The 11965-nt window shown below is 38.8% G+C and overlaps 1 protein-coding gene across 1 annotated transcript in view; it reads right to left on the reverse strand.

Moving 5' to 3' along the window:
* Positions 1–7257: 7257 nt before the first annotated feature.
* SLC9A9 (solute carrier family 9, subfamily A (NHE9, cation proton antiporter 9), member 9) overlaps positions 7258–11965 on the reverse strand; it is a 215988-nt gene continuing 211280 nt past the window's right edge. The window contains exons 15-16 of the mRNA XM_010568429.1: positions 8015–8120; positions 7258–7488 (exon numbers count right to left, since the gene is read on the reverse strand). Of these exons, the coding sequence (XP_010566731.1) occupies positions 7258–7488; positions 8015–8120 (337 nt within the window). The remainder of the gene's footprint in view (positions 7489–8014; positions 8121–11965) is intronic.

The raw sequence follows: 11965 nt of genomic DNA on the forward strand, positions 1-11965 counted from the left end.
AGTGTTTGTGGAATAAACCAGATTTCCTCAGACTTCTGATTAAGGTGGGACATAAAACCAACTTAAAAGTATATTATTATTACTTTGTTCATGCAAAGGCATTCAAAGCTTGTTTTGGACTGTATACTAATGGTAAACATTAAGTGTGTCACTATTTGTTCACTGTGGATATGCATGAGCATAAAGGAATATTCCATATTACTTTATAGTTGTATATACAGAAGGTGAAAACTTCTGTAAAATGGCCATAATAGTGTTACTCCTTGGGAAGTTTAGTTGGAATACCTGACTTTGGGTACAAACATATGCAAATAGTGCTCCTTATCTGTTTGAGTTTTTTTTGAAGTGAAAATTAATTGTTGGCAGAGGTGGCTTACAGTTACCCTCCCAGTGCACCTGAACTACATTAGGAGTCAAGGAATCTTCATCCATGTTCCTGCCTGTATACTGAAATCCTTTCCCAGTGCTTTAAAATTTCAGTTAAGGGGTAGACCACTGCATTCTCCAATGAACCAGGTCAGTGTGAAACCCTGCCAGATGCTGGCATATGGGGAAGGCTTGTGTAGAAGGGGAGGATGTTTGTTCTGAGCTAGATTTAGGGAGTTTGAGGGTCCATGGCAGATTTTCCATTACTGGTGTTCAGGCCTGTAAATATCAGGGTTTCAATGTTTGCAGACAGATCCTTGCAGCAAACAAAACAGTCAAGAAACAGAACAGAGATAATTTTTTCTGCATAGGCCTGATGGTTCTTTCAGCAGAAACTAGAGTACTTGTCTCAAGCACCCACTTCACATTAGCTTCCATCGAAAAGGTGCTCTAGTCACTTGTCAAATCAACAGTGGCAGCAGGGCTCTCAGTACCAGGAAGCAAACGTGCCCGCACCAAATATCTCGCCTCTGTGTGGTATTGGCTCTTTGCACACCAGGTGAAGAACCCTGTTTTGGGACAATACTGGCACCCCCCAGCAGTAGGTGTAAGCTAGTGTGCCCTAGTTTTTGAAGGTTAAGCTGCTTTGTCCTTACTATAAGAAAAGAACATGTAGACAGATTGCTTGTATGATGTTGCTGACTGGCTCTGAAACCATGTCATGTCTGCCTCACTGAGAATGGTTTCTGTAGCCTTTCTTAAGGGTTTTTGCTCCTGTTGGTTCCTGTAGTTAAAAATATATGAGCACCTGCTCTTCACTATAGCTAGTTAAGTTCCTAAAGGATATTGCAATGTATTTGACCCACCTGTCTTTGGGTGTGATCTCTACTTGGGGTAGAAGTTCTACAGTTCACACACTCTTGCATCATACTGGTTTCTTCTTGAAGAACTATTCAAATTGTGTTGGGTGTGCATATTGTGTGAAGGGGGAAAAGGACTTGTTAGAATTTTGCTAGCCCAAGGGATGGTGAAAGTAATGCTTTCATCTTAAAGGGTAAACCAGAGAAGGTGAAAGAGACAACTTGGTGGAAAAAAAATGAATAGCTGGTGTAGGAGGGAGAGATGAAATAAGGAAGACTGAAGAACTTCTATCTTCAGTTGTTTTTCCACACTTCTGCAAATATCAGGCTTGTGTTGCTTTTATTGCTTTGTTAACAGTGCTGTTGAAGGATTAGCCTTTCACCTTGGGTCTTTTTTCTTCATTTTCTTTAAATTTGGTCAACCTTCAGCTGGCAGCAGTGGTTCCCTTTAGGCCTGTGGAATGCCTAAGTTTTTACAGTGCAGTAGCAGTGTCAGGGATACAGCTCTAGCAAAGTTTTTAGGAGTGTTCTTCAAGCTAATTCTTGGTTTCTCTGGCAAATACTTAATTTGGGTTTTAGTCTGCAGTTGCTATGAATATTTTTCTGATCTTCTTCAATTTGAATATCTCTTGGCACTGATTCTTCCCCCCCCCTTGCTCCCCCTTTCCGTCCTTCATAATTCGTTTCCTTTTCTCTCATATTTTCACTTCCAGTCAGGCATGTATTCTAAAGTACTGGGTTATATTTAGAAGGTACTGTACCTCTGGAATAAGAAATCTCATTATGCTTACAGGATATTATCCTATTTCAACTCACTTGTGTGTAACTTGTCCTAGGCCTGCATAATGCCTAATACCATGGCATAAGGTTATTTCTTTTAGTGTTTAGATTGTTGGGTGTAGTGCTCTCTCTAGTTTCAAATCCTTACTGAATGATGTACCAGTATTTTCTTTATGTCCATCTGCCTTTGCTGTGGCACACCAGAGACAGACAGCTATGTGGTAAAGATGATGTAGAACAGTAGCTGGAAAACACTCTTGGGTATTCTCTACTGCTTTTTGCACCAGAATTTCAAGCTCTGCCGGGTCCTCAGAAGGATGATGTTAATTTGACTTGCTCAGATTAGGCATCCTCTGAGGCCTGAAATGGTATTTGTTGTTCTGTACCTCAGATCTGATTTTTATAAGGGAATAATGGTGACCAGTGACACTGAATTTGGCAGGGAAAACGTTGCCTCTGCCCTGACACTGGCAAAAAAAGGTTTATTTGTGAGCAGAATCATTTGTTACATGTATTGTGCAGCTCTTGCTGCCTCCTGGTGTGGAGAGGGAAAACTGCCCAGAGCCAGGGTGGGTGGTTGTGGGAGGAAGCCAATGTGGTTGTTAACAGTGGGAAAGCTGGAAGGGTGTAAATGGAAACATGAAGGCTGTGGGTTTTTGCTGCAGAATTCCATGGAAGTACGGGACAGTCTTGGCTGGTGGCTTTTCTAGAAGTGCAGCTGCAATGGGCCGATGCTGATGGTGCTAAGGGGCTATTAGGAACAGAGCCGAAGTTGGAGATGGAGATTTGACACCTTGGGCTAACTGTAGGAAAGTCCCTGTGCTTTTCATATAGCAAAGATAAACGTGGGCCATTGATTGGCACCACAGAACTGACAGACATTATATTTTGCTTTTTGAAGTATTTGTGCTTCTTAACACACACCAGGATGTCCAGCAGGTTGTTTTAAATCTGGAAGTGACTAGCACCACTAGGCTTTTGAAGGGGATATTTGCTTGGCTGGTGGCCATCATTGCACTAGGCTGTCTTATTCCTTTAATCACTTGAAAAGGACAAATAAAGACAAGTACTGCATTGGCAGAAAAGTTTTCTTTCATACTGTTCAGAAACTTGCACTCCAGTATGTGATTATGATGTAAAAAAATGTATGTGTTAAAGCCAAACAAAACCCCAAAACGGCAATAAACAAACCAGTATTCAAGGAAAAACATGTTCAGGTGTTTTGTCTAACTCTCCTGAACAGTAATGCCTACCATAAAAACTAAGCATTGAGCTAAAGGAAGGAGGGAATTTCATGATCTGAAAATTGACTGGCATTGGGACCAAGGCTGTGGGTTAAACTAACATTTGCTTAGGAAATTTAGATCAACTGGAGAATTTTCAAGTTCTGAAAGACTGTTTATAAAATAAAAATGTTGACAAGGCTTTTACAGTTCATTGAGTAGAACTCATGTCTGTTGGGATTATATTGCCAGAGAAGTGCATGTGTGTGTTAAGTTATTTAAAATGCTCAGAACTGGTTTGCTTTAAAATGTTGAAAAGGGCTATTTTCCGTTTTGCTAGAAGGAAGTAGGGGAAAAACAACTTTGTCCTTAGAAGTAGTTTGCAATCGCTAAAGTGGGTATACAGGATATTTTCTTTGTTCTCTGAAGTCCATAATTGAGAATTCTTTGTCTACAAATATTAATCTCTGTGGAAACAAAGAATTTTGAAGGCACATGTGTAATGCTCATGTGCATCTGAAATACTTATGTGTATCGCTGCATTTATGTTGTACTCAAATGTACACAGCAATTGGGAGGTTACAGGCTCAGCATTACTTGATGGCTGATAGCAAAATACAGACCAACTTTCAAAAGGAAATAAAGACCTATTGTACAGATTGTCCTCAGCCCAGCAAGGCACATAAATTGCTAGGTGGAAAGGGTGTGAACTGCTCTTGTGACTTCAATGCAGTTAGCTTAGCGGCTTAAGTTATGCGTGGAGTTAATCAGTTTGCTGAAGATAGCCCTAATGTGGTTACTATGGAAAAGTTTGAGCTTTTAACAGAGCAACATAAATGTTTGCTTCCAATGCCCCCTGCTTTCAGTGAGGTTACTAAATGTTGCACTTCTCTGTGAAAGTTATCATAGTGACCTGATATTTTTAGTACAGTGTCTTTTTGGACTGGCTCTGTTGTATAGCCAGGATTCATTCTGCTGCTTCCAACCTTCGCCAAACACTCTGCAGTTCAGTATGAAGTTTCAGTTATTACTTCTGAAACCTGAAAGGTTTAGCAATATTGCAGATTTCCATCTTTCCTAATATTTTGGCCTTCATACTGACTATGTCACTACTTTTTGACAATGTATTTTACATTTCATTTTCCAAGCAGTGTTTTATTAGATTAACTCAGATGGGAAGAATAGCTTCACATTTATCATGAGTGACTTGCATGTTCAGTCAAACACTGTGATATTGAGTAGTTTAAATCTCCAGTGTATGAACTGTAAATTAACATTAAAGGCCTCTCTTAACATCCATTACTCTGTTTAAACAGTCGTGAAGAATTACTAGTTGCTGGTAATTTCTCCTTGAATACAAATATATCATCTGTTCTAATGTTGTTTTAACTCTCTTTTCATGACACACAGATCAAGAATATCTTAAAATTAGGAAATGGCAAGGCTGAATAGTGTAATGGATAATTGAGACTTTTATTGCTGTTTAGTAGAAGTTTCAGGTTTGCTTGCAGCTCAAATTACTAATTTTCCTAAAAGCCAATGATCCTTTGGTTACTGAGCATGGTCCCAGAGGATAAATACCCATCCTTCTGGGACCACTGACTCAGCCTCTTCATAGTCTTAGCATAAAAATCTGACCTGTGAAGATGTGAAGTATGCACTCCTCTGTTGCAAGGGATGACTTTCTTTACTGAGTACAGTAGTCCTTTAAGGCATCCAGGCAGAACAGTGTGGAGAGTACTTCACTACAGACTTTTTTTGATAAACAGAGAATTTCAGACCCCAATGCTTTCCATTTATCACATTGCACAAGTGTGAGAAATTTGGACATAGGCACAATAAATAAATCAGTAAAAACCCCACAGAGTATGCTGCAGGATGCATTTCAGAGTAGAATCTAAGAGCAGAACTGTTGAAGAGCTTGTCATTTCCAGTTCATGTAGCAGTTGTGAAAAACAGCTTTGCATCTTCATAATACTTTAGCAGCTCATTGATTCCCCCTCCCCCCCCATAATCTAAGGACTGGGATCTGTGCTTCCCAAGTTGCTTAGGAAGCCTGGTGACATGAACTCAATACTTTTGAAGACTGAAATTGGAAACTCTGGCTACTGAAATCAGGATTATTAGCACTCATCCATGATAATACCTTCTCACTGTGTTGCCACATATTCACCTCACTGCAGTGTGTCTCTACCTGCTTATCCTGCCTCCTGTTATCTTTGCTGTCTGCCACTGCATGCTGTAGGGTGCACAGTACTAGGCCATAAAACCTTACCTCCTCATCCATTCTCCATCCCTTCTTGCAAACTGCTGCACATCTTTTCCCACCTCATGCAGCTAAACAAGGCGAATTTGTTTTAAACCACATGGGGATTAAGATCCTTTGCAGTATCTTGATTAGTGTTTAGGGGAAAATAAAATGCCAGTTTAAGCTTCTGATCTTTCATAACAGCATATAGAACTCCAGTGTTCAAATTTATGCTTAAAACAGCTGTTCTGGAGTCACATGTAACCAGAAATTAATTAGCCTGGAAAAGAATGACTGAAACTTAAATATAATCAAGTTTGTATTTCAGCTTCCATCTGTGGTGAAATCAAGACCTATTCAGCTTTATGATAGTTCATGGAGATGGCTTGATTTTTATTCTTGCAGATTACAAATTGCTTGCATTCTTGTTGTCTTTGTATATTAAGAATGACCTTATTTAAAAACTTCTTATGGTTCAACTTTCTTAGTAGGAACATTATCATGCACAGTTGAAACTTCTGTGGTGAGAAAAGGCATGTGCTCTAACAACAAAAGCCTGGCTTTATCCCTGTATTTGCACTGCTTAGCTGATATGTGCAAAAGCTGGTCTGTGCTAATGCTTGATAATAGTATATGGCAGCTAGCTGTATGTAGGGTTGACCAGTTGTTTATCCAGTTACTGTGTTTATGCAGATGCAATTAATGCTTTCATACCTAAACTCTCCTCTTGTTTTTTTTTATATCTAACCACCACTGTCCTCATCACTAGTGTGATATTGAGTGCCCAGCATAACTAGAGAGACGTAGAAATTTATCCTTGGAGTAGCCAGTCTTAAGTTATAGCTGTTTTGCAGAAATAGTTGATTAGAAACAACTAATTTCCCTTGAACCATAAAAAAATGAAACAGTTGACTACCTAAATCAAAGCATACATTTAGAATGATCTTGCAAAACAACAAAACTTTTTCCAGCATGTAAGCTTTGTGTGTTGTGAAGCTGTAATGATGAATGTCTTCTGGAATAACTGCTGTTTAAATAGTGGTCGTACCCATTCAGTGCAGCAATAAAAGGGGGTTTGTTGCTGATTTCGTAGACTTCAATGTCTCCTACTATCAATGTTCTGTTTGGCAACCTGGTGCAACCCTGTATGGACTAGGCTATAAGGAGTATTTAGAAAGTAAATAGTGGGCTGTTTGTCAGGGAAAGTCTATACTGTGAGCATGAAGGAGCTTGATCTATCAAGACTGCCAGGCTGCAATGCATGTTTTAAGTATTTTTACATCATGTACTTATTGGACAAAGAATCTTCTGCTGCTTCCTTATAAATATAATAGCTACTGGAGTAGTAGCTATCTGTGGATCTGTTCAGAACCAGCTGTATAAAAAGTGCTGTCATTATGTGAGCATGAATATGTTAGGAAGCTATTTCTCTCTCTATTCCAGCTGACTAAAGACTATAAGCAACATTGAAAGGCCTGTGTACATGTGAGGGACATGGTCCAGTCAAATGCTGAGGGAACACATGACTGTAATGGATTTACAGTGGGCTGGCAGTGCCCTACATTTTTTTTTTTCTTAATAAAAACTGCTGCGGTCACAAAACCTGCATATTGTTGTAGGTACATGGATGGTGGTAAACTCTTTCCTGGGGGGGAAGCAGGCATTTAGTTGGTAAAAATCTAAGTTTTCTTTGATTTTTGTGCTTAGTACATTTTCTAGCCTCTTGTTCACATAATGGTGTCTTATTTCTTTGTTTTAGTCTTATTTCTTGTGATTAACATTACACTGTTTGTGCCAATGAATTAATCTGTGGTTGATCTCCAGTGTGTTCAAGCTGGAGTTTGTACCCTCCTAATCCTAGGTCTCCTTCATGAATATCTTCCTTGCCTGTAGCCTGGGTGGAGCCTGTTCTGTCCTGCGCTGGCACTGGTATGTGAGCAGATGATTCATAGTTTTCAGTCAATTCATCATTATCTATGATATAATCTGTGTCATCATCCTTTGGTTGATCCTGTATTCAAACAAAGAAAAAGATCAGTGGAAGGGGGACTCTTGAGGAGGATTTTTGTTAAAGCTCAAGTGAACAAGTCTGATGCAATTCCACTCTCATTTTATTTCATTATTTGCTTTTTTTTTAGGTGTTAATTTACCATCTTGATGTTGATTAAAGCAAATAGTTGCTTACCATGTTCTTCTCTTGAGCAGTGTTGGGAAACATAACCTACCCTTCAGATCTTTAAGAAAATTTCAGTGCTTTAAATATCACTGATGGGTAGCCAATACTTTCAGCATCTGGCTGAATTATTTAGAACATGACTCATATTTGAAGCTCACAGTATTAGTGGACATTCTTGAAAATGTAGGAAAATGTAGCACTGTAGCTTCCGAGACCTCTTCTCTGCAACCCTGAAGAAACTTTATAATTCTTAGCCTTAAAAGTAATAAGCTTTGGAAAAGGGCCTTTATCAAAGTGTTTCATTGAGTATAGCAGGTCTTGGATTACACCTTAAATACAATTAACTGAGCTAGGTACTTACGCCATATGCACTGGGGCTGGTCAGAAGCTTGGCAACAGGATTACACCATGCAGGTAATGTTGTTGTGAGAGGTGGACCAGTGTGGGTTAAGATAGGTTTTAGGTATCTGTGAAGTTTGTTAAAGAATATTTCCCATACAGATACTGATACTAAGATTCTTCTCTATTACACAAAGAAATTTCATTTTAAATTATGAGAGAATCATCTAACTGAATGGAAACATAGAAAATACCATCTCTTTACTCACCCATTACTGCATACATTCATCTGTCATCAGTCTTGTCTAATATTTTTCAGTAACAACAAAAAACCCCAAGCCCTACACCCCCAACCCCCAAAACAAAACCCAAAACACTTGATGCTCAAAATCTGTCTTTTGAAGGGTGCCAGAAAGTGTGAAGGGATTGTCTTGTGGGATGCATAAATGCAGTAGGAGTTGGAAGAGAGGAACTGTGTACTAGATTATCCTGTTTACTATTGTCACACTTACAGCAGACAGATGACCTCCTATACAATTTCAACAGGAAATAATTTAAGATGCAACTGTATCGGCTCCCTTAAGAACAGTAGTGAACATTTTCTTAAATACATGTACTCAGCCTTTTGTGAAATCAGTGCATTTCTTCAATAGGCAAAGTATATTTCATCAAATATTAAGTTTCTTTGTTGCTGGGAGTATACATAGGTTGTTCTCTGTAACACTTTATTTTCAGCATCCAATGCATTTGTTTTACACTTCATACATCAATGTTCCTTTGTATAAAATTATGTAAATAAGTTAGGAACAGGCTTTATGCTATTGTCTCACACCTGTCTTTCCAAACTCTTCATCCAAAAGTGCTTTATTGAGATGAAAGAAAAACCTGCTCATCTTGAGCAATCATTATCGTCCTCCTATATGTCAATAACAGCTCTCCCATGAGTCCCTCAAGTTGACTTATCTTTGCTACTTTTACTCACAAAGTAATTTTCAGTGTTCTTTGGGAAGCAGGTCTGTCAGCTATTTTTGCTGCTAAGGAAAATTTGCTTTATTGATTGTCATCCCACTTTCTCACCCCTGCTCCTTTTTCTTGCTTGTTCTCTCTCCCTCACTCTTTCTCTCTGCCTCCTTAAAGAAGAAAGGAACAAATGTAAAACTGAGTAGTGATTCAAGCTCTACAGCAATATTGTAGCAATACTGAGCAAGTAACAGTGTGTCTTAAATGTAACCACTCCAGTGCCTCCTTTTCTTTCATTATTGGTTGTTTAGGGTATCGCTGCTTTATACACAAAGTACAAATTCTGTATCCTGAAGAAACTGTTAATGGAAAACACCCTTATGATCTCAGTTACAGATTGACAGGCTAAATAACTTGCTCTGCTGTTCTCTATACTACAGCCGTGGAAGTTGTTCTATAGCATCTGGGTTTCTTGTGTGTTTGTATTTTTTGAAAATTAAATTGCATCTGTCCAGAAGCCTGTGTGATTCCTTCATCCAAGGTCATATACTGAGTCAGTGTGAAAAATTGAGTCTACTTCAAAAAAGATTGTAAGATTTCAATGTAAATTTTTATCAGAACCATGATCAAGGTGGGAATCTTGTCAGATCAAATTGTGCAGGGAAGGTGTAGATCCTCTTCCTCCTGTAAGAGTAAAATCAAACCAAACAATCCTTTTCTGATCCACTCCCAACCTTATCTGGAACCTCTGAAGTGCCAAGCAGTTAAGAGCTATTATTAAAAGGCAATGTATGAAAGCCATCAATTAGAGTTGTTTTGTTTTCAGCACTTCAGGAAAAACCTAATTAAAAGGCCAAAAATGGAAGTAGGACCATAATTCTAGGTTTTTAATCTTTGGAAATATTGGCTTTGTTAGTACAAACAACTTGAGTTATTTCAACGGAGTTGTCAGACCTAGCATGAAAAATACAGGCTTGTAATGGAAGTCGCTTTTGATTATACTGAGTTCTGTCTGCTCTGTTCTTTTATTCTCTTCCAGAGTAAGTAACCAAAGCTGAATATTACTCTACATTTCCTCCTTAATCTGATGTTTGAGCTAGGCCTTAATTCTAAGCAGCCTCATAACTTTATAATGAGCTTTTATATCTCTCAGTAAAAGCTTGAGTCCTGTTTTCCTCCGATGTTTTCATGAAGCCCAGCACCACATCAGACAGGAATAGAGGGTGCATGCTGAAACAGGTTAGTCACTTGGCTGCCACAGCAGTCTTCAGTCTTTCGAGCCACCACAGCTTTTAGCATAAACTTTTGTCTGGTGTGTTTAACTGGTTGCTATGTGTGTATGCTGATGTTTTGAAGTTGAGTAGTGGCTTCGTTTGGGGCTGCAACAGGTTCTCTAACTCCCCTTCCTTTTGCATTTGCTCCAACACATTCATTGCATATTGTCCATGCTTCTGCTTTAAACTGCATCTCAAGAGGCTTTAAAGTGAAGACAACTTTCTTGTGCTTGTTGTGATGCTTCTGAATCCGAAATAAATTATTTATCTCTTCGTTCCTTATTTAACTAGTTATTATTCAGCCCACTAAAGGAACTTAAATTGCACTGGCCTATTTTTCATTGTTTTAATGACCTATGCCATAAACGTTTTCTCTTTATTGTTGACAGAATTGCTTTATAGTATTACAGACATAATCACATCATTCACTGCAGCATGAAAGAGGAATTCTAATCCATGTGCAGTGCTGGCATTTCAAAAGTATATCAGACATGGGCCGATAGCATTTTAGGGCTGGAAGGAAGTCTTATCACACTCCAGATGCATTTCCCACCATCTCCAGGGAGAAATAATTTAAATAGTGTAATAGAAAAAGGTAGATTTTCCACTAAGGCTGCTTTAAAAATTGGAAGAAACTAAGTGCAAACCTCTTAGCATAACTCAAATTACTGCTGAACAAATTCATGCCTGTCTAATTCAGGGATAGGGAAAAGATAGCAGGAAAACATTATATGCATCAACCCACTTCTAGATTTGCACTTCAGTCCTGCACAGGCAGAACAGCCCACCTGCATGTCTCAAATTCTACACTGTACAATATACTGTGTTAAAAAACATTATTAATATGGTCAAGGTGATAATTTCTAAGTTGGGAAACTGAATTCAGCATACCTGTATATGCACATGTGTGGAATTTTAATCTATATACAGTGCTGGCACATTAGCATGCCTTACTTTCATAACCAAATACCAATTTTTCCATTGATTCCCTGTATCTCTAGGTTTCCACTCTCAGTTTACATGCCCAGAAATGTTTAGCCTGGGTTCCCTCATTGCTATTTGAACATCTCTTTGCCCAGGCAGTTCCAGTCTTCCCTTGCCACTAGCCAGGCACAGTTCCTCTCCCTTCCTGTCCCACTGACACCAGACTCAACATCTAAATCTGTTTACCCCTTCCTGATTTAGCTTCTGTCTCTGCAGATTTTGACTCATGATATCCTTTTCTGTACTGCCCAGCAACAAGCAAAGAAGGCAATGCCACTGCAGACAAGACAGTCAGCAAGTGTCTGAACAATGTAGCCTGAAGTTGAACCACAGGCAGGTTGTCTGTTGGGACTGATGAGGCTGAGCAATTCAAATAGGGCCTACAGGGAGGGTACAGCATGCTCAATAGCAACAGGACCTTCAGAATTTAGCTTTTGAAATTGAAGAGTGGGTGTTTTTTCTAAAGTCTATGAATAGCCAATTTTTCCAAGTTTCACAATGTGATCTAGTTTAGACTGGAATTTCAAAGAAATGGCAAAAGGCATTTCCAAGGTGGAATATGAAGTCTTTGCTTTAAGTATGGTGCATTTCAAAATAATCCCATGAGGATTTATCAGGAACAAAACCATGGAATTGCATGATTTCTATGTTGTTGGTGGTTTTTTTGCCCCCAAAGCACTATGCCTGAAACAAACATCTATTATGGAAAATTTCCTCCTATATAGTTACTGCTTCACAAACATACAGGTAACTTA

This window comes from Haliaeetus leucocephalus, unplaced genomic scaffold (genome assembly GCF_000737465.1).
Source record: "Haliaeetus leucocephalus isolate CR32 unplaced genomic scaffold, Haliaeetus_leucocephalus-4.0 Scaffold240, whole genome shotgun sequence".
Lineage (NCBI taxonomy): Eukaryota > Metazoa > Chordata > Aves > Accipitriformes > Accipitridae > Haliaeetus > Haliaeetus leucocephalus.